Source organism: Apaloderma vittatum, unplaced genomic scaffold (assembly GCF_000703405.1).
Source record: "Apaloderma vittatum isolate BGI_N311 unplaced genomic scaffold, ASM70340v1 scaffold13930, whole genome shotgun sequence".
Classification (NCBI taxonomy): domain Eukaryota; kingdom Metazoa; phylum Chordata; class Aves; order Trogoniformes; family Trogonidae; genus Apaloderma; species Apaloderma vittatum.
The window spans coordinates 1-24,255 of NW_009692950.1; the positions used below are offsets into that span (position 1 = coordinate 1).

General features: G+C 39.9%; 1 protein-coding gene across 1 annotated transcript; it reads right to left on the bottom strand.

The window, feature by feature from the left end:
- Positions 1-663: 663 nt before the first annotated feature.
- Positions 664-21,193, bottom strand: MTRR (5-methyltetrahydrofolate-homocysteine methyltransferase reductase; the record flags this gene model as incomplete). The annotated part of the gene is made up of 9 exons (XM_009875151.1): positions 21,034-21,193; positions 16,628-16,781; positions 13,683-13,800; positions 12,282-12,654; positions 9,339-9,461; positions 7,623-7,776; positions 4,427-4,515; positions 2,427-2,607; positions 664-706 (listed from the first exon to the last, which is right to left on the bottom strand). Coding segments are annotated over exons 1-9 (1,379 nt in total), but the record flags the coding sequence as incomplete, so codon positions are not given.
- Between the last annotated feature and the right edge of the window lie 3,062 nt (positions 21,194-24,255).

Consider the following 24,255-nt stretch of genomic DNA (forward strand, 5'->3'; position numbering starts at 1 on the left):
GCTTGGGATTGCCTCGACACAGATGGAGGACTTCCTGAACTTCATGAGGTTGGCCTGGGCCCACCTCTCCAGCCTGTCCAGGTCCCTCTGGATGGCATCCCTACTCTCCAGGGTGTCAGCTGCCCCACACAGCTTGGTGTCATCAGCAATCCTGCTGAGAGGGCACTCAGTACCACTGTCCATGTCACTAACAAAGATGTTAAACAAGCCTGGTCCCAGTACTGATCCTTGAGGGAGTCCACTTGTAACTGGCTTCCACGTGGACATGGACCCATTGACAGCCACTCTTTGAGCATGGTCGTCAAGCCAGTTCTTTATCCACTGAATTGTCCATCCATCAATCCCATAGTTTATCAGCTTGGAGACCAGGATGTTGTGTGGGACTGTGTCGAAGGCCTTGCACAAGTCCAGGGAGATGACATCAGTTGCTCTTCCCTTGCCTGTTGATGTTGTGATCTTCTCATAGAAGGCCACCAGTTTTGTCAGGCATGATTTGCCCTTGGTGAAACCCTGTGTTGTTTTTGCAACAGGGACATAACCACTTTTTCCTCAGGTTTTGTCCTTCGTTCCTTTATTTCTTCTCTAGATCATAACGTGTACACACACATTTGAGGAAAAGCATAATCATATTACTAAGGAGATATAATTTGAATATTTAATTACCTTGACACTGAATAGGATCTGGCTTGAAATTTAGGAAGATGTTCTGAAAAATGAAAGAAAAGAAAAAGGCACATCAAAAAAAGCATCATTTATTTGATTCACCCCAATGACAATGACTATTACCATTCAATGTTTGTGGTTCAGAAATAAGCTATTAAGACTTGAACTCTACTTTCAATGTTTTTTTATACTTTGTGGAACATCTGTTAAAACAAGGCTGCAACAGTTAATTGACCAGAGTTTCTGGTCGATTGAAAACAACTGTAAGGTATGCAGGAGAAATGTCAGTAACCAGTGGACAAAGGGACAAAGTAAACCTTGAAATTTCATTTTCCCCATCTTTTCTCTAAGAGCTCAAAAGCTCTCAGAATAGGAATTTCTTGATTGAACGTTTTGTATATATAATGCCCTAGAAGCAGATGTGCCAGTTCAATTTCAAAGTACAAGCACTGTAATACTATGAACATCCATGCAAATTTTTGAAATCACAGCTAACACCCAAAACCAATAAAGACAAGAGTTAACCGGGCATTGTTTTCCACGAGAAATCAACACTATATATCACACACATACATTTACAACCACATATGTATGTACATATAAAGAAAAGGTCAGACTTGCTGGTGCTTTCAAAGGAATGACTTGGCACATTTTGGCTGAGGATAAGAGCACACTGAACAGAGACAGAAATATTGCTCAGTGAACAACATGGTGGGGAATGGTGATGAGAAGCAAGCAATACCAAAAAACAGGCATAGCAAATGCCAGAAAACATAGAGTGGAGTAACAGGATAACATACAGTTTAATTGTTGGTTTTTTCACATGTACCACCATTTGGCATATGTTCCAACCAGTATACGGACACTCTGGCACATTTTAGAGATGCTTTGCTACGTAAGATAGTTGCTACGTAAGATAGTTGGCGAGTAAGAGTTAAGGAGAGCTAGTTCAGTGAAATCACTTAAAGAAGATACTAAATCCATTCACTACATTACTTTTTACGCATTATAAAAACTTTCAGAATTTCCTTTTATTCCATTCAGTTGCTACAGTATGTTCCATACCACCTTTGAAGAGCTAAGGGGTTTTTGTCTTCAGTATGAAAATACATGTACTTGTACAAAGTGGAACAGAGCTTGTATTTATTTTTTTAAATCCCCACCGTGTACTAAGGAGAGATTTGGGATAGGCATGAAGAAGACAATTGCAAGAACATAAAAAACATTTTTCTGCTTCATATAATGAAATGTACTAAGAAACTGTTTTTTAATCCAGAAAAGAACTGTTGGTATTTTCAGATGTATTTGAAATGGTTACAGTTGGCAGTCTCATTCCTTTAACGATTCATATAAGGAATGCAGTGAATGTACTGGATCAAATATACTGGGAAAAGAGATGTAAGAAAATAACATGTAGGCAGGGAAATCAGGAGTTTTAAAAACAAGTCTTCTTAAATTGTAGGCACTTGATGAACTGTTTCTTAAAGACCCTAATCCTTCAAACACCTTACAGCTTATTTTTTAAGAAGAGGAGCAATGCATAGTCAACCAAAGCACAGGGATGTTCCTAAGTGTTTGCAGAACAAAGGCAAAAGACTACAAACTGGAGAATAAAGCTGTGCTTCCAGGCAAGTTCGCTATGGATATTACAATACATCTAAAGCAGCTGACTGAACAGTTATTCCACTTTCTTGGGAAACTGAACATTTAGTCTGATGCATATTCAGAAGTCAAATCTAATTATAACTAAATCAGCTACTTACCAATTAAAAGGTTAAGTGAAGGCTTGCAGCTTGGAAAAGCATGAAGCAAATCCAGCAAGCAAACACTAGAATCTCTAATAAAGCGTGTATAATCAGAGGCTCCTTGTCTGCTGCAAAGCTCTTGAAGTCTTCGTTTTTCTCCTGCATCACTGGTACATTCTACAAGAGCTCGCAAAAATGCCTGTGGAGGCGAAAATAAGAGTGAAGGGTAAAATGTTGTCCATTTGGGAAGATGGTCACAAATCTGGGAAAAACCTGGGTTGCCTGAGGACAGGAAGCACTCATCTGATAGATTAATGGATAATATAACTTATTTCCCAATGCACATTCTGAATTTGGTTTCTTTTTGGCTGCTCCTCTCATGTCTGGGCCAAGCTTGAAGGTCCTACTTAGACTTAGCAAGGGAAAGACAAATAAACAGGCAAAATGCATTCTCTGAAAAATCTCAGATTTACGAAAAGCTTTCTTATTTACATATTTGCACTTGAGTTAGGTAAATAGCTCTAAAGCACAAATTAATTCAAGACAAGTCACCATTTGCTAAGTTACAGAAGCCAGGAAAGGAATAATAAAAAGTCTCAGAAAATGTATTACTGTAAATAAAGTATGGTATTTAATGAGTTATGTAAATGTCGCTGTGGTGTTTTATTCCATACTTTATGCCTAAATAATGGTACTACAAGCTTTTCTTAAGGGAAAATTAAATTGAGCGTTACAAGATAAAATAAAAATCTGACGTAAATAGCTACAAAGTTTCTTCCAAAAGCAAGGTGGAAATAAACTGAGTGCATAAAAGAAAAATGATCCAAAATACCATGTGCAATCAGATGACATATTCTACACAAAACAATACAGAATCACAGAATGTTCAGGGTTGGAAGGGACCTCGAAAGATCATCTAGTCTAATCCCCCTGCAAAGCAGAAGACTCCACAACCTCCCTGGGCAGCCTGTGACAGTGCTCTGTCACCGTCACAGGGAAAAAGTTTTTCCTAATGTTTCTGTGGAACCTCCTACGCTCCACCTTGCACCCTTGGAATACCTGGAAAGTAACCAGAGTGCGTTCAAATGTTGAGCTTCCAGACAATAGCTCTAAGTATAGAGTAACGCAATATTCAATATCTGAGTACTGACTATAAAGTAACATAAAGCACATTCTACAATGAACAGGTAATAAAGCAGAGAGGTTACAAAAACTGGCTTGGGCAATACTGCCCAGTCAGCACTCTGCCTACTCTGATTTTTGACACAAATTTTCAAAACTGTTAAATGTAGCTTTGAAAGGGTGAAACAACTGGAAGATTCTCTTCTGTTGCAAAATCCACTGAACTGAGTGAAAAGGTCCTTCCAAAAACCAATTTCCCTCAGGGACCCAACCAACACAACTATTTAGCTCCATCCTTCATACAAAGCTACCTTTCAAAAGTGTTTTGACAATACTAGAAGTACACACGTACTTCCAGTTGCAAGCTTGATTTTTTTTTAACAGGCACAGAATGAAAGGAAAATAATATTCACACGTTGTGAGAACAAATACTATACAAGCAAAAAAAAAAAAATCTTTCTTTGAATTCTGCCAGGTTAGTGAAATGCTAAAGTAAAGCTTTAAAATAATTTAAAAGATATTATGGTATGTTTGCTTAGAGCAATGTGCGTATTTTCAGTAACAAATCTTGACAGACATGGCTCCCTTCTCTACAGCGCCTGTTGGGCCAGGTTCAGTTAGCATTCTGGTCAGGTTCAGTCAGCCTTCAGTCATCTGGTACCAGATATCCAATGCTTTTCTATTTACTTCTAGACTAGGGCAGCACAAGAGAAATAGAGATGTTAGTATCAGTTTGCCAGATAAAGTACCAGAAGTGAAATTGCTCAGAATAAAGCACAAACAGCAGCATACAAACTGACAACTCTTATTCATCAAGAAATATGGTGACTACACACAAGGATAGATCTGTAGGAACAAATCTGTTAAATCTGTTAAAGGAACAAACACAGACACACCTTTTTTGGAACTGCTCGTATTTCCAGACACCAGGTTAGAATGTATTTCAGAGTGCTCCTTTCAGGGATATGTTGTGGATGAGCTGCTCCTAGTTCAAAAGGAGAACAGAACAAAACAAAATGTGCCTCAATTAACATCCAAAACCAGCAGAGTGCTTGCTCCTTCAAGAAATACAAGAGAGTTATACTGCATTAAATTCTACATGTTTGAGTCCCAGCAGGTTAGTGCAAATTTTAAGTGAATCAGCAAAAGAGTTTTCCAGTGAAGTTTCAATAACAATTTCCCAATAAAAAGTCAAAACTCATCAGGAATGCAGAAAACAAAAAGAGGGGTATAATCATGGGTGTTGAGATAAATTTCATTGTAAAACCACTTCACTGCCATTTTTTTTTTATTGCTTTATTGCCACTTTGAAGAAATTCAGAGGAATGCTTACCAGGAAAAGGAACATCCACATTTTTCCCCTTCTATCGATAAACACTCCTGAAAATCATGACATACCAAAGTTTTCTAATGATCCAAGCAGAGGTGCATGCAGCTAGTGCCAAGCTAGAGCTTCTAAGACCCAGCAGATCCAAGAGGTCTCTGTACAAGCAGATAATCCCACTTGTAATCTCTACAGGTTCAATTTCTGGGAAGAAGGTTACACCAATGTCCACCTACCCCTTCACAGAAAGTCAGCTACGATGCAGCCAGGATTACCAGCCTCAGGGCACGCCAAAGTGGCTATTCTAAGTTAACCCCAAAAGCAACAAAAGAGCATTTATGTGTCAAAACACCTTTAATTATAAGTTCTGCAAGTCTCAAATTATCTCCTTACAGACCCACGTCGCATGCTGGGATTCCTCTTTACAATGTTTCTTGGCTCTGACATCTCGCTGCTGATACTCACTATTCCTTCTTCCAAGCTCAAGAGCCCTTCGATACTACAGAATTTTCGCTGCAATAATATACTTATATAACTTGCTAAATTGCTTCTTTGTATCAGCATTACTTGACTGAACCCTTGCTACAAAAGCCAAAATTTACTTTCAGAAGATAAGAGGATTGGCATAAATCTAATGCAGGAAAGAAGTATCCATTTTCACATTTATATAAACTTCCTTTTCTTGAATATGCTGACAGCATGTTACAAGACGTACTTAATGCTCTTCCTAGGACACTCATACACACAGTATAGAAACAACTACAGAAATTCAGCATTTGAACAATAGACTTTGAACCAGACTGCAAATAATTTCTATTTTGTCCTCTCAATTGTTCTCAGCTAATTCATCAAAGAATTCATAGACTGAACAAAGAGAGGTTGTGAACAACATTAATTGGAATTCCTTGTAAATCTTGAAGATGCAGCAGAGGCACAGCCTGCTCTTTGTGCTCTTCTCTCCTCTTGGGTTTTTTGCCTCTCTTCATTGAGTAAACCCACAATCAATTAGTGGTAACTATTACGAACTCCTCAGAAATGTGAATGCATTTAAGAGACAACCAACTCTGGAACAGTGCTAAAAATTGCATTACAGAGCTGAACTCTTTGGTACCGATTGGCAACAAGAATTAATTAAGTTATAGCAACTTAACGAGTCTCTGCTCAACAGCACAGCTCCAAAGAAATGAAGTTACATGGTTTATGTTCAAACCCAAATTCATAACTGCAGTAGATGAAGTCAGTGTACAAGACATGGTTGGAAAGCAGTGGATCAACAGCAATTTGCTAGGTCCTGGCCAAGTATCCAAGGCAAGTGTAAAAAGTCAGCAAAAATTCAACGTGCTCTTGACAAACTTACAGAGAGATTCACATTTTATGCAGCCACTTAGCAGGGATCTGATCGCACAGAAAAACCCACCAGCCTTCAGGAGGGACAAAATTTCAAGGCCCATGTTCCTATAAAGATCTGATGCTCTGGGCCCTCCATCTCCTCCTTCACCATACCCCTCCCTTTAAATTGCTTCCTTTGTAAATGTCCCTACTCCTGTAAAATCTATAAATAGTGTAAGCAGCAGAAGTGGCACACCTGTGAAATCCCCTCACGTCACCCAATCGCTTGCCACTTGCCTGTGCATGGTTGCTGGGCCCTGGACCAATGATGCTGTCTTGAGCTTGAAGCTGCTCAGGACCAGCCCTGATCCAAAGGGAGACTGTTATAAAGGTGGGACCCCCTTGGGATCTTGTTTGTTTGTTTTGAGGTGGAAGATGGAAGCAGCAAGTGTGTTTGGAGGGTATCTGTCCCAGACGAACAAGGACAATGGGGGTTCCCTAAGAAAGGAGGTGACTACAGAGGGAGGGTGTTCAACACAGTGGGGCTGGATAATGGCCAGCGCAGTCCTGCAGACACAGATCTCATCCCCAGCACAGGGACCAGTCTGTAAATGATACTGACCAAATCTAACTGGTGACCCTTCCCAACAGAGGTTAGTTACTGGAGCGGTGGTCAAAGAAGGGGATCAGCTGGGCCTGGACATTCCATACAACAAGTTACAACATGGCCTGTCATATAAACTCACCTCATTAACACGGGAGTTACTTGCCAAGGCCAAGAAGAGGGTCCCTTTACATCTCATACCTAAGAGGCAACTTGTTGCCCCCAGTGATGCAGGAAATCTTGCCCTGGGAAATGATTTACCCATAGACCAAAACATCAAAGAGCCCCACCCCATCCTGCACCCCAGTGACGGAAAAGCAAGAGAAGAGCACTTCTCACAGGCCCAGCTGGCAGTACCCAGGCATACCCTGAACCTGCAGCTACCTGTTCTGTGATGTGGGATTGTAAGAGTCAGCAGAGCGGATCCACACAGACCTACAAGTCCCTAGGGTCTTCTGCTTTGGAATGTGGCCCCTTAGGATGTAAAATAGATTGTGAAGTGCTGTGAAAAGAGAGATTTTACTTTCAAGTGGGGGATTGTTAGATTATGTGATTAAAGACTCATCTCCATAGACAGGAATGAGCACAGAGGGAGAGTGAGATGGATGAACGCCAATGCCAGGCTTGAGTTCCCAATCAGAAGCTGACTCATCAATAGTAAAACCAGCAGCAGCATTCCATGCGTTCTCTCTTTATTAACACTCTCTGTGACTTCCAACACACCTCCATGAAATGACAGCTGTGTCCCAATACTAAAGACAAAAAACAATCAGAAGTGTGCACACCAACTGCTACCAGCATGGAAGGAATTCACGACCAGTGCATAACACCATACCTTTCTTTTTAGTATCCTGCTTAACCTTCACAGAAACGAAGCACTCTGCTTTTTCAGAAAGTCCCAAGATTTGAGTAAGTTCTTCCACCTCATTGACATTGTTGGGACATACTACAAAGAAGGCATCTCCAGGTTGGTAGTCAAAGATCGTATCCTGTTTTAAAATATGAGATAACTTCTATTAAACTGTATCATAAACCAAGGCCAACAGCATCCCCATTCCTAATAGCAGCAATCTTCCTGCTATCACAGCCACCTGAAGTTGTGCGTTCTTTCACTCCACACTAGGATTTCACTGTTTGGATCACATCAGAAACTAAATACTCATTTTTTCATTTCAGGTTTAACCATACTAATTAGAAAAATCTTTCCTTATCTCATTTAAATATTAGGACACTCTTTAATAAGACCTGTTGAGTAGCCTACACAGAAGGAAAATAAATATGCATTAAGGGGATATATTATATAATCAGCCTAGGTCATTAATTACTGATGTACTTTTGTTTTCTGGTTTGAGAAGAGCAGAGGACTGAAATCCTCATAATTAATGCAACTTTGTATAGAGACACATTATCACCAACAGAAAATATGCTGGTTAAACTATCTGGTGAACTGTGACTGAAATGACCCCAACTGTTTTTATTTTCCGGAGCTAGAAACTAAAACAACAAGGGAAGAGCACAGTGAAAATTAAAAGGTATCTCTGATCTTAAGATCTAGATTATACTTAGTTGGCTGAGTTGCCCAACTGTTACAACTCTACTCAAGCTTCTGCCTGTCAAAGAAACAAAAATGCTCAGAATTATACTTGTATCATTAGGTTTCCCTTATGCAAGGTGATTTGCATACACAGGCTGTTGAGGATGTGAGGAAAAAAAGCACAAAATGCTCAAATTTTCAATGTGTGCTGATGACAGGATGCACGTATACATAAAAATATATGCAAAAATACATGTAATCTCAGAGACTCACTTATGCAAAGCTGAGATTTAAAGATATCCCATGGAAACTGACACAAGTTAGACTAAAGTTACCACCAAAATCACAATATTCCAACAGAACACTGGAAAATCACTCAAAAGCAACATAGTTTCCTTATAAACACTTCCTATAAAGTAATACTGATTATTCTCTGCCTTTATCTACCAACAAGTATACAAAATACGATCTTCCCTGAATAAACCACTCCAGTTATTACATATAGGTTGACAGAGGTTAACAGTTTATGTTAACAAGTAAGAGTAAATGAATGCCAGAGGCAAAAACAGTGCTCAAGAGCTAATGACTCTCAGCACTCAATCATAGCAAATTATTACTTGTCACTATTTACTATACAGTTCCTGAATATTTCCTAAGTTGCACACTTACAAACTGAAAGATTATTAATTTTCAGTATTCCCTGCCTGTCTTTCTCCACCGTGAATTCCCTTCAAAAAGGTATTTCAGGCAATATAATACCCATGAAACAACAAAGAAATTAATTTGACACTTTATTTCTCTTTTGAATTCCAGAGAATCATACCTTCTAGTGAACGAATCAAGCTTTGCATTTACAAAACGGATCAACCTCAGACGACACCTTTTTGTATAGGGAATTATCTTTTCTTTTTAAACAGAGGAATAAATAATTCTCCCTCCAGTTATGCATCACATATAATACACATGCATTTTATCCTGTATTTTAACCAGCTAAAGAAAAAGCCATCACTAACTTACTGCAATATCAAGTTCCAAGAGTAATGCGGTTTTTACAGCATCTTCCCTAGTGAGCTGAACTGCTTTTGTAACTGGCACATCAAAGGTTGCTCCCTCTGAAATCAGTGAGGACGGATGTGGATTCTGAAAAAGAATACATGAAAATTTACACTAAAAATGCATGACAGCTTACTATGGTGCACAGGAATTAGCGTTGGTACAATTTTCTTGGAAACAATCCTAGAAACCAATTCACAAGTCTTCTAAACACAGAGTGTTTTGCTCTGTATTTTAAAAAAATCATATCCAAGCAGTGACAAGCATATATCCAACCATATAAAGTCAGTAGGCTTCAACAGTCTAATGGGACTAAACTACTACCAAATCCAGCTCCTCGTTTTGTCTTTCAAGAGCTGCCTTAAAACTAACCAATTAGAGAATGGCATTTGTGTTAAAACTCAAAAAAGTCCCAGCTAATTAAAGGACTACTAGGTGTACAGAACAGAAATAAAGAACAGAAGCTATTTAAAAACATCACTGCAGTCTTACAGATTGCAGATGGGGCTATTATTACAGGCAATTTATTAAAAGAATTTTAAATACTACAGTTAAATTCAGAGCTAATCAGCAAACTCCACACTACAAAACAGCACCCAGCTATGAAACAACATTCTACATAGGTGAAAATGTGCCCCAAGAATTGTTAACAAGCACTAGGAATAACTTCAGGCCACCTCCATCAAAGGCTGTCATGTGAAGATCAGACTACAACCCTCATTTCTCCATCGCTATTGTCAGCAAGCTTCGTCTGAGACTAATACAGACAAAAATGAAAAAAGGTGGGAGATGTCCGTAACAATAGACTGGCAAACAGAAAGGATCTGTTCTACCAAAAAGAGAATATTGGTTAATCTGAACATTTCCTTTTTTTTTTTTTTCAGAATCACTTGAGACCAATAGTTACAAGTTTTATTACTCCTTTAAAATTTTCACAGGGTGATTAACAGCTTGGGCCATTACAAGTTATCGTGCATCAGTTGGACCACGGCAACTGTCTGCATTTATATTCCCTCCAAGTCAAGTTCAGGGCATAATGAGAGGACGATGTAAGCTAAATTATCTTACACTTACACAAAGGCTTAAGATGCAGACTGCAGCTGCTTTGCTACTAATAAACTGCAGTTTATTAATTCAACCCTGAGACTCAACAACCTTGATCATATAACTAACTAGAGAGACCACGTACCCAGATTTCTCTAAATGGCAGGGAGTCTCTTTTTGGCACTATCCAAATCTCAAATTGATACATTTAAAAAAAAAAAGCCAATTTCAGCTATGCTTGGCAAGAAATGCCCACAGTTGCAATGTGAGAAGAGTTAAGGCACCAACATTAGAACAAGATCAGTTATTTTGGAAATTAGCCTGTATACATGCTATAATTTTAAAGTAAGAAAATAGGCTGTTTTAACCACCGTAGCACCACCTTCAACCCAAGGATTAGACTTTAATGCAACAGTACCTCTAAATCAGAAATCTTTGTTTTAGTAATTTGTATTATGTAATTCAACAACCTGAGCATAGCCAACCACAACATAAGGTTTAAAAGAAAAGCAAAATTGTCCAGTGTTTAAATTCATACACTCTTACGTAATTATAATAGCTAGATTAACTGCTTTCACAGAATCACAGAATCATTAAGGTTGGGGAAAACCTCTAAAATCATCAAGCCCAACCGTAAACCCAACACTACCATGACCACTAATCTATGTCCTGAAGTGCTACGTCTACATGTTTTTGAACACCTCCAGGGATGGTGACTCCACCAGTTCCTTGGGCAGCCTGTTCCAATGCATCACCACTCTTTCAGTAAAGAAATTTTTCCTAATATCCAACCTAATCGCTCTCAGTATTACCACTGACATTCTCAAGAGAGTGAGTGTCAGGGCCCTGAGGACACTAATGGGCTTTCACGGTCCTGGCCAGTCCCAACGAGAGGACTTCATCCTACTCAGGAACCCCACCCTCAGCCCTGGGTCTTCAGTCCCTGCCCAAGCTGTATCACAGGGGGAGTGTCGGCAGCTCAGCCACAACCATGCCCACGACCGGCCACAGATCCCACTGATCCAGGCCTGGATGTGCAGACTGACCTGGCTTGGCCCCAGACCTGCCTCATTCCCATAGACTTGCAGGATGATGTGTACTCTTGGCTGATCCTGACTGCTGTCTCCCAGCTTGGGCACTGGAGGATGGGGCTGGTTGTGTCACCGTGCTCAGCTCCTGACTCCTTGTTATTTAAAAAGGAGCCAGATCTCACTGCTCCCTCACGTGTAGAACCTGCTGTTCGGCAGGCAACCAGAAAAGTTTAAATCAAGCTTTCCAGTTTGATTTGAACACTAAATATGCCAGCTGGAGAGGATTCCCAGCTCAGGCTAATTCTTCTCTTTGTACAGCAGTCTTTGCTCAATGTGGTTTCATAGGAAAACCACACTGGTTTTTGATTTACAGCTCATCTTCTGTTTCCAACAGTAAAATTATGATCATGTTTTTTAAAATTACAAGTTTCTCTGTTATCAAATAGGAAGCAAGATTTCAAGCAATTTTACACCTTCTTAAAGTATCCAGAAAGTACCAAAAATCTGAACAGAATTCGTACTATACTCTTTGCTTCAGGAAGACGTTTTCACTGTCCTAACATAAGCCACTAAGGATTTTTATTCTTGCATTACTGGCACTGCAATGCCAAATTATTATTTGGCTAAATTACACCTTGACATAAGCGGTAACTACATTTTCACAGTATAAATGGATTTTTCACCTACAATTCAAAAACCTCCTGCGTTCAGTGACATATCTCTTTTACATAAGTATCCATTTGCTCTTTTCAGCCGTATGTAGGGGTACATACTCAGCTCCTACCAGAGGCTGAAGGCTTTCATCATTCATGATGAAAATGAAAGTCCTTACCTCACCACAGGTGTCCTGAAACTGCACCTCTATATATTCTGGTGGCAAGGCAGGAATATTAAGAGCAGACTGAGAGAGAGGTGGGACAGAACGAACAAGTGAAGGTTCAGTGTCTCTAGCTGAAGTCACAAGATTGATGTCAACCAGTTTCTGTGACAGAACATTGGAACTCCTCACTCCAGCACCTTCTAGCTTCAAGTTCTGTACTTCTGAGCTTAACTTTAGTTCATGCACAACGTGTGGGGCTGCAGAGAGAGAGCTAGAAGCAGCTTTGACAACACTGCTCATGTCTTCTTTCTCTTTCTGCAGTAAAAATGCTTCCTTGAGGGCAAGCCAAAGTCCATCAATCCATGGATCAACCACTAATTCCAAACTGGGAAGGGAGGGGAAAAAAAAAAAAAAGGAATGGATGAATTATTGTGACTTATCAGACTGTTAGTTTACAAATAATGGAAAAACTGCAAAAGCCAATATTCCTTTCTCTACTTTTAATATATACTTGCAGCTTTTTTGTTAAAAAAAAAAATCATTTAGTTACTACCCCCACACAAATTTATGGAGGCTAAAGTGTATAAAAGCCTTGCTCTTCTCCCAGTTTCTCATTTTTACTCTCTTATGATGAACTTTATGACACCAAGTTAAAGGCAGGGCAGTATAATATGCAACTTTCCATTGTGCAACAGCAACATCATTAGCTTCCCCTAATGGTCCATTTTTATTATTTCAGTACAGAAAATATAAGTTTTATGGTTATGGTAGTGTTTGTGTTCCACTGCCTTGCATCATCGTGCACAGAACCAACAGAATCTGCAGCTCAAAATAAATAAGCCAAGACTGCAGCCTACTGGCCAGAAAGAGCAACACAACAGGAAGGGACTTGTTTTCTTACATAATTCCTAAAGCACAATCAAAAAAAACCTTCTTACATAACTCCCCTACAATGACTTAAAACTAGAAAAAAACTAGAAGAAATAAAAGATAATGTGTTCTAATGAAGAGAGAAAAATATTAAAAACACATTTTAGGGTTTGTCTAAAGCAGCTCTACTGCAAGATGTGAGCTTGAATAAAAGTCTGATGTGTATGTAGAATGAGATCCTATTACACAGTACCTCACAAACCAGGAACAGGATTTATTTTCATTTGCTTCAGTAAACAGACTAGGTTTTTGAACCTCTCCCCTTATTCTAAATTACAGATGTTTGCTCACACTTTAAAAATGGACTTTTATTTAATGGCAACTGAGGTTGAAAAGGCATGCTGTGTTCAGACAGGATTCATGCTTATTAGCTGCTGAGTATCCAGGTTCAACTGATTTTAAGCAGTTCAGAATGTTGAGCCAAATTCACGTGTTAATTACTGCATCTTGAAGAAACAAAATCCAAATTTATTCAGCTCTTACCCTACACAATCATCTGCTAATCCTGTGTCGTAGAAGTGCTGGGCGCCAAGTTCTTGAAGTCGTCGGTCTACTGTCTTTCCACCGTTACAAAAGAACGTGTACTCTGAATCTCCCAGACCTAGCAAATTCAAGGAAAGAGAAATCATGGCAATCAGGCAGCCACACAGGCAACACAAAGATCTCCCAAGATAACACAGGATCTTCTTGCAGACAAATAGAAGAATCTGATATAGCAAAGTGCACATTACCAGGCCACTTTTACGTGTTTGTCGTGCAAAGAAGACCTGAAGAAGTGGTTCCTCCTTTCCAAATGTAATACACAATTTCTCTGAAAATACTTTGCTTTCAGTATTTCACATTTCAGAAGAAAGTTGCTTTAGTCTGAGGCTTTTAAAAAATACAAAACCACTCCTTATGGGAAAAAATATAAGTAACTGAAACAGTTAAAAAGAGTGAAACCGATAAACTCTGTGTGAATTACCAAAAGAAATCATCTTACCTTCAGGTTAAAATTGTTAATTTATGTCAACAACATAAGGCAGAGACTACTAAAAGTAACTAAAAAAAGTACTGGAACCTTGATTTTAAACAATATGGAGTAAGAAACATAGGAAAATGTACATAAGGGAATTTGGTTCAACACCCTCCTTCCCAGGAATCGGGAGATTTCTTTGTACATCTCATCTTTACTGCACTGGGTTTTCCGTCTTTTAACTGCTGTGAGGATGTTCTGTTAGAAGATGGTCTTTGTTATCAACTAAACAGGGGACTCAAGAGGCAAACTCATGCAGGACCTGAGATGTTAAGAGATCAACTAAACCACTGACTCACCCTCAAAGTGATCAACCACACATACCTCATCCTTAGCAGATGCTTGTCTGACAATCCCAAAGGCCATTGGTTAGGTAGTGTTCACAAATTCCGTTTCACTATCCTAACTATTGCGAATTTTCACAGCCTGACCCTTTCTCATGTGCAATTTCAAACCACTAGATCCTTATTACCCCCACCTAACAATGGACTACTCCTTTCTCCTTTACAAGTGATTTTTTTTCTTCTTTTATAAAAAAAAAAAAAAAAAAAGACTTCTACTCACTCTCAAATATGGTACTTTGACCAAACACTTCACTGGACAAGCTCAAATGGACACCATGAACATATTTTAAGACTGATAACTTCCTAGACTAGAATCACAAAACATGTTATAACTCAATACTATAGTAATATCTGTTACAACAAAAATCAGTATTAATACAATTATTATCTTCACTTATGCGTACATGCATTCAGTCAGCTACAAAAACCTGTTTCACAAACTGCAATGTATAATTAAGCAATAGCACAATATCTTCTCAAAAAGTTCACAGAATCACAGAATGTTCGGGTTTGGAAGGGACCTTGAAAGATCATCTAGTCCAGCCCCCCTGCCAGAGCAGGATCACCTACAGTAGGTCACACAGGAACGTGTCCAGGCGGGGTTTGAATGTCTCCAGAGAAGGAGACTCCACAACCTCCCTGGGCAGCCTGTGCCAGGGCTCTCCCACCCTCACAGGGAAAAAGATTTTCATAATATTTTTGTGGAACCTTCTATGTTCCAGCTTATATCCATTGTCCCTTGTCCTGTCATTGGACATCACTGAAAAGATGGCTCTGTCTTCCTGACACTCACCCTTTATATATTTGTAAACATTAATGAGGTCACCCCTTAGTCTCCTCTTCTTTAAGCTAAAGAGACCCAGCTCTTCCAGCTTTTTCTCTTAAGGGAGATGTTCCACTCCCTTCATCATCTTAGTTGCTCTGTGCTGGACTCTCTCGAGCAGTTCCCGATCCTTCTTGAGCTGAGGGGCCCAGAACTGGACACAATATTCCAGATGTGGCCTCACCAGGGCAGAGTAGAGGGGCAGGAGAACCTCTCTCGACCTACTAGCTACTCCCCTTCTAACACACCCCAGGATGCCATTGGCCTTCTTGGCCACGAGGGCACATTGCTGGCTCATGGTCATCCTGCTGTCCACCAGGACCCCCAGGTCCCTTTCTCCTACACTGCTCTCCAGCAGGTCAGTCCCCAACCTGTGCTGGCACAGGTGGTTGTTCTTTCCCAGGTGCAAGACTCTACACTTGCCCTTGCTGTATTTCATATTCTCCCCGCCCAACTCTCCAGCCTGTCTACGTTACATGATTAGGATGCACATAGTTTAGACTTCCACATTATACATCCACTAGAAATTTCCTTCTAGGGGGTACTTTCCTCAAGAGAAATCTAGAAGCTTCCTCACTCCTGCATATCAACTTAAACTCGCTAAAAGGCACACCTGTCAAAACCAGGCAAAAAACACCCAGCTTCAAAAAGAAGCTTCTGGAGTTTGTTTAAACACAATCTCAAAATTCAACAAACTGACCTTACTACCAGCTCAAAATACATCACATGTATTTTGCCAATTCTGTATTTTGCATATCAGTCTTTAACTAGAAGTTATATTTTTTTCTATTGAAGTGTATGACATTCTAAATCTAAAAAAAAATACTGCAGACTTAAAGGGATGGGATGACCTTAAAACTTTATTTTTTAAGAACACCTTATACTGCCTTTCCTTCTCTATAGAAAAATGTCCAATTACTCGCAAAGTCAAGTAAGCTCATCTAGTCCATAAAGACTTGACACGAAATTAAAACTTCAACAGTTATAGATAGCTTATAGCCTACATTGTTTACGCAAGGAAAATTAAACTATAAAAAATTTAAATTGGAAGCTTATATTCAGATAATTTCAATGACACTTTTCCTTTATTGCTCATGAAGGACATTACACAAAAAAGCTGTTCATGTTATAAAAATGTTTTATAAGCCCCGAAAAAAACCCCAAACACCCTATTCACGAGTAAAAAAATATAAAAATTATTCACTAACAGACAAGTGCTGCAATAATATAGAAAATATTACATCACCTAGCAATCCATACTGGAGATGTGCGAAATGATCAGGTGGCAAGGTCGTGTCTTGAATTTTCTTAACAAACTTGCGGGCAGTGTCTGGTGGGTCTCCGGTACCAGTAGTGGAAATAACGATAACTACAGGATCCTTTTCTGTTTCCAGGTTATACTACAAGTAATAGAACAATTAAGTTACATGGTGCCATTTGATACCCATTTGTGGCCTTAGATATTATCTTCCACCTCTCCTTTTCCCGAAAGGTATATCGAAAACCACAAAATCTCACCTGTATTAAAGCAGAGAAAGTCTTTCAAGTAATCATAAGTCATTTTGGAGATGCAACTTATAATCTTGGAGTTTTCAAGACCCAACTGGGTAAAGCCCTGAGGAACACACTGAGACCTTAGCTGACCCTGCTGCAAGATGACCTCATGAGGTCCCTTCCAAGCTGAATTATCCTCTGATCCCATAAACAAACGCTGAAAGGCAGCATTTTGAGCAGGCTGGTACATGTGCCAAGAATACCTCGCAAGCGCACTCAGACAGCTTAAATACACAACTACTACAGTATTTGCTTTGTCAAGTGGAAAAAGTATTTCTGTATATACAAGCACAGTCACAGACATAACCCCGACAATTTCACACAAATAACTGGTGTGTGGCTGTACAGATTGTGGAGATCATTTCTAAATTCTGTTAGGGGTCATTTGGCTCTGACTGATAGTTTCCACAAAAAGCCAAAACCAATTGTGTTTTGGGGGAACCAAGGTGGCTCTGAACAGGGATAATAAGTCACCACACTCTACAATTTGATTAATCATAGAATAACAGAATGGCCTAGGTTGAAAGTGACCTTAGAGATCATCTAATCCAAGCTCCCTGCTATGGGCAGGGATGCCTCTCAACTAGATCAGACTATCAAGGTCTCATCCAACCTGGCCTTGAACACCTAAAGGAAGGCGGCATCACACCTTCTCTGGACAATTTATTCCAGAGTCCTGCTACTCTTGTAAGATCCAATCTAAATCTATTTTCCTTTAACTTAAACCCATTTCCCTTTGTCCTATCAGTGGACACTTCTGTAAAAAGTCCCTTCCCAGCCTTCCTGTAGGTTCCCTTCAGGTAAAGGAAGGCAGCTATAAGGTCACCCTGGTGTCTTCTCTTTTCAAGACTGAACAATCCCAGTTCCCTTAGCTTATCCTCGTAGCAGAAGTGCTCCAGCCCCTGGATCATCTTGGTGGTCCTCCTCTGAACTTGTTCCAACAGATCTATGTCCCTCTTACGGTGGGGACACCAGAACTGGATGCAGTATTCGAGGTGGGGTCTCACAAGAGCAGAGTAAAGGGGGAGAAACACCTCTCTAGATCTGCTGGCCACATTCCTCTTGACGCAGATTAATTTTGGCCCCTTCTCCCTGCCCCCAATTCATTTATCTCCCCTTTACGGGGGCTTCTCCACTCATACCAAGTTGACAAGATATGCCTATATCTGAGATCGCATGTCAGCTCCCTAAATTCAGGTCTCATGCAACCATTTATCACTTCTCAAGGCAAAAGCATTCTGTTTCTTTGATGATTCCAGCTGCTTTGATGATTTCCAGGCTGCAGCACTGTGCCACCTGCCAGGTTAGCTCCACGCCCACGGGCTACGGGTTGTGAACCACATGGATGGCCAGTGGGAAACGTAGCCCCAGTGAATCACAGACACCTTGCCTGGGAGTGACCCGAGGTCACCTAGTCCCACCACAACCTCCAAGTGGGACTAACCATCAACGCTGCATTAGGCCAGGTGTGACTCTGAATTTTGAACACTTCTAAGTGTAGTGATTCCACTTTTCTGGCAGCCTCTTCCATCCAGAAGAGCTTTTACTAGTGTCAAATCTGAGTTTATTGGGCTGCACTCAGTGGATTTTGCCTCCTGTTCTACAGTCTTCTGTTGCCAAGAAGAGTTTGGCTCACGTAGGCTCCTATTAGGTCACTCCTCAGCCTTTTTTTTCTGTAATAAGCAACCCAAGATCCTTTTACTGCTCCATGAAGGTTTCAGTTTAAGCTCTATCCCAGTGTTTCAAGTTCAATAAAATGGCAGGGTTATGAGAAAATATAAAGATTGGAAGAGATGCTATGTTTCATTTCAGGCAGTTCCAGGACTGCAATTCAAAACTTTAGAGCTATGTTCTAAACACTTCACTCAATAAATCACTCAAATCTTATCACCTCCTCAAGCCACATAAAAAACTACCCCTTACACCTACAATCCAAAAAGGTTAGGAATACATAAACCAGATTATCTCCTCTGCAAACTTAAAAGACCTTCTGGAAGCCAAACGTTGGTGACAGAAGTTCTGCATTAATTTGTCTCAATTCTGGGAGGTCTGACACGTAGACCAACAAGAACCTTACACAGTTAGATAATTTTTTTACACCACCTTCCACTGCTTCCTTTATCTGTAGCAATACATCTTTGTCTCATTCTTGCCCTTTTCTTCAAAAGCACTCCTCAGCTGAGGACAGCAATGCTACCCAACAGCAGTGAGGAGCCTGCTCAAGCTCTGAGTGATTGCTGAAGGAGAAGGAAGAGCTCGGACACTCAGGTATGTCTTATCCAGAATAATAAATATCATGGCAAATGTGTTTATTCAGATAATTTATCCAAGGCTGACTATATGCACTGTGACCCAAGATGATCTCTATTTCACCTCTTGTTTCACTGCTCCTATCCCACTGCCACTTCACCTCAGTCTTTCATCAAGCACAAAAAGCAGTCACAGTAACCAGCCAAAGATTTATGACCTTTTCTCACCCCTGAAGAGTGTAGGTGAGAGACACTACTTAACACCACCTAGTGTTTCTTGGGACTTGAGCTGTATTTGACCACAGCAGCAGGGTCACATTATGACTATTGACTCTGTAGCCACCTATTCCACCCTCAGACTTTCAAAGCAAGGTCTGAAAAACACCCAACAGCCACATAAAGATGGGCCTTCTAACTGACAAATATGGACAAAACAGAAACCTCTTACTTCCTCAGCTAACACATACACACACACATCCCTCTGTTCTGTGCACGTTATGCAATTAACTCTCAGATCTAATATGCCCAAAGGATTTCCCAAGGGGCCCCACCAAATTCAATAAAGCTCTTGCTCCACTGCATTTTGCCACCCTGCCTTCCCCTCCCCAATTACACTTAAGCTTCTAGAAGTTCTCTTTATTTACAGTAAAAGGTAAAGGGAAGCTTAAGTGATGAAATCTAGAAAGCCACAGAAATTACTTTTTTCCTCAGTGCCCCCATCTCAGATTCTCAATTCAGTACATCTTTCCACCTCATCAATAACTTGCAGCTCTGAGTTGTCTTGCCAAATTTGACAAAACAGATTTATTCATGTGGCAGGCCAGTAACAGGGCTAGAAATATCCTGCCAACCACCTTCCTGAAACTAATCTCCAATCTGTCAAATGCAGACGAAATGAAATGGAAGAATATAAGGAGAATCTTCACATTTCCTGCTGGCTGCATAAAACTTTCTTTGTAACACTCTACTACATGACCAGTGAACATCCATTCAAAAGCCAATGTCCGGCTACGCAACATGCAGTGCATCCCCAAGAAAGCAATTTGCTAAAATGGAACTAAATTATTTTTATAAATATCTCACATTTTCAAGTGAATGGAAAAAAAAAACCAACCACAAATACCTCTTTCAGGTGTTATTTCCTGCTCACCTCATATGAAATACCAGGCCACCAAGTTCTGTTTGTTTGGGTTTTTAAATGTTTGAAAGTACTTTCTGAAAGAAATTACAGTCCATATTGCTTCTAGGTACAAACATACACTAACAGTTTTCAGATTCTTACCCTTGGATAACAGCAAATAATAAAATCCCACTTCTCTGCTCCAGTCAAGCTTTTTATTTCCCTCTAGAATAAAAGTTGAGCGCAGTCAGTGTGAATTGGAGGGAGCGTACCTGCTAAGTAACTCAAAAAGACTCCACAAAGCTCAGGGTTATGCTGGAGCCCACACAGGACCTCAATGCAACACAAAAACAACAGGGGGGAAAAATACATCATTTCTAACAGGACAGCTGACCTGTAAATACAGAATTCATTCACTACTGCATAGATAAATAGTTTTCAAGAAGTCACTGCACTGTTGTTCAGAAGAAAGATCAAAGATAAATCAACTCACTGCTCTAATACAAAAGATCACAAGAAACATGTACCTTTGGCAGAAGGCTATTAAGCACCTGTGAATATCAGTTCAAATTACTGATTCATAAGAACAAAAATTTATAACCACATATTATATTTTAGTTGGGTGCATGTGCTCAGCCTTCATGATTATTAACAATCACCACTTAAATCACACGAAGAAAAATGTAGCTCTAAACCACCTATTTCTGTAAACAGTATGGAGTATCTCACCTTGTCCATTTCACTTATACAGTGCATATCGGCTTCGAGTCCGTGAGCACCTGCTTGCTGCCATATTTCCTCTGCTATGGCTTTTGCCTGCCCCTTTTGCGTTGCATAGAGGAGCAAAAACCTCCTTTTTGAATCACAGCACATTTCTCAAAACCGAGCACTTTTGGTTTTTTTTAAGACGCTGCAGGGGATAAAAGAAGAACAAAAAAAGTGAATTTATTGCATGCAGAACAGCAAGATTCTGTTTTGCTTATTAGATTAAAAAGAGATACTGTAAAGGAGCAGTTGTGGCGTTTAACTTTGAAATGAGGCATCTAATCTGAAGAGAAGCCGTTTCTCACAACCAGGCTCTGCAAGGCTGAGAACAACTCGTACTGGTCACACGTGCTGTCCTGCCTTGACGTTGCAGTAATATTGCAGTATGCCCAGTATCAAAAATCCAGTTTGCACACAATACAACAGAGAAACTAGCTTCAAGAATAACTATACTTTTTAAACTACGTAAGTTATATTTTCCCCCTTAAGCCACTGACTGCTTTGGTTGCTTTTTGAAAACAAAACAAAACACAGACCTGGTGAAGTCAAACTACCATGACTGGGAAAAAAATCCTTAAAATTTTTACTGTCTTTTTCTGAAATCAGTACTTTTTGCCTGAACACTTTAACACTTTACCATCCACTATGTTTATATTTTAGAACACAAACATTGTTTCTCACTTCATATTTCAAAAAGGAGCCTATTACACAAGTGCAACTACTGAACTGACTGTTTGGGGTTTCTTTTTGTCTTAAAAATAAAAAACCACCTTAGAGAAATCTGTCATAATGTAAAACTCTACTCCCTCACTAAGTCCTCACAAAGTCTTGCAAGCAGCAAGATGTGTGCGATGCACGTCCTTATCCCTTCACCTGTCCCATGAAAATTTGAATGTGAGAAGTGTGTAAGCAGTGAGTAAGCGAGACAAGCAGAACGTCTCTCGCGCAGATATCGCAAACTAACCTATCAATATTTTGTCACTGCTAGGGAGCTGCAGTAGAATTCAAATACCTAGAATTATAGCTAAGTAATTTTCAGTTCCCAACAAGATTTTTTTCATACATCTAAGCCCAGTTTGCTGTATGTGACCTACTGCTCCCACACAGATTCAGCTACAGAAAGCAGTGTCCCACCCACACACCCCCATTTCTGCAAACCTGTGCCTCAGTAATTGAGGCATAACTTTTTCCCGTTTCTCTCCAGGGAACTGCATAAGAAGAATACTACACTCTACTGACATGGCATATTTCTTCCCACAGTATTGTGGAAGGTTTCTGCTATTAATTTTTTTTAAGCATACTTGTAAATCAAAAGTGGCAAAACTGAGAGCTTAAAAGAGTATAGCAGCAATACATGAATTCCACGAAAAGTGATTATTTGAAAATTTTAAGGCTTTCATTGCATTTTTTCTACTACATTTTCCATTATCACTTACACTTTAAATTGATCAGATTATATTACCTAATAATATTAATAGTTACCTTAACAGTCGCTTTAAATGAATTAAATAACTGGCTTCATGTGCACATGCACAAAAGAAGATGCATATGCCAAAACAAGCCATAAAATGATTTTTCACCATCCTTTTCCAAAAGGAATACAAGGAAATCTGATTAGACAGAAATTATGATAATTCATAGCAAATAGTTTCAATCATTTAAATACCCTCAGCAATATCTATCCTAGCCACATGCTATGTTTTCACCCTAATTGTTTTCTTGTCAGTAGGTGGCAATGCCTGACTAGAAATGGAAAAAAACCAATACAGATGAAGCAGCATTTCACTACTACATTCTTTCTCACACCTTAGAAAAGGAGAAAGTTTTCTCCTGGGACTACACCATAGCACAGAAGCCTTCTATATACAAAAAGCTGAGGGCTACGCTCCAACATTATAGCCAAGGGATTACCAAAAGCCTTCAAACAAGAGTCAGTCTGGGAAGATGTATAAGTGAGGCACGAAAACTGGCTAGAGTAGGGAGGGCAACGGGAAAAAAACGCAGTTGTGATGAGGTTTGACATGGTCAGATGTTGCCCTAACAGCACCACAACCTCTGCCTAGGCCAGGCAGAGCCGATTCCCTGTAAGACACCGTGACCTGCTTCCACTCCAGCAACTACTGTAGCAATAAAGGCTGCAAAAAGTAGCTATCATCTACATCTCACTGGTGTGTGGACTCACAGATTGCATAGACACAACAAGAGAAACAAGAGAATCCCCATGGTCAGAAGAGGGGATCGCGCTTGAAACGGGGATCTGCTGAGAGAGGGAGCTGTGTGTGGATGTAACAGTGCGAATATGTGCTTGTGGGAAGGGGGGAGGCCACAGTTCCTTGGAATTAGATATAGAAGGCTGTTTAAATATTTGTAGGTATTTATTAACATTTTCAAAGTGCTTAGTCTTGTATCTGTTGTGTAGTTGCTCGATCTTTAATATATAGTTCAATTAACTGCTTAAACAGTAACTCAATTAACTGCCTGACAGTTCATTATGTCACTAAATAGATCAATAAACTCCTTTCATCCTGATTTGATCTGAACTACAGAATCATAGAATCACAGAATGGCCTAGGCTGGAAGGGACCTTAGAGATCATTCAATGCAACCTCCCTGTCATGGGCAGGGACGCCTCTCAACTAGATCAGGCATTGAGTCTCTCCCTGCAAGAGCATCTTCTCTCTGGCAACAACTAAAATAGTTCATTCACAGACCAAGTGATGCCTGAGAAAAGAAAAATCAGTCTGCCTACCTGCAGATGAACACCATCATAAACCAGGAACACACCTGCACCCAGATGAACATACAGCTCACAGTGCTTTTGCTTTGCCACACTATACACTCTTCAAAGACCATATGCCACTTCCATTTATGTGATGTGAGTTCAATTGAAATAAAGAGGGGGAAAATGGAAATTCTCGACTATCAAACTTTAGAGAGTATCCTTCTAATGTATTACCACACCAGCAGCCTTTAACATGTCTATGTTCATAGTCGCACATGAAAAAACCACAGGACTTGCAGGCATAAACCAGGGCTTAAGCTGAAACTAGGGATGAAATTCCAAATTACAGCTTGTACGGTCGAGAATTCAGAAAAGTCAGGGGGAAAAAAAAAAAAGGAAAACCGAGAAAAATAACAATCCACACAGCTCCGTATGTCCGCAGGAGCAAACAAGTCATCCCAGGA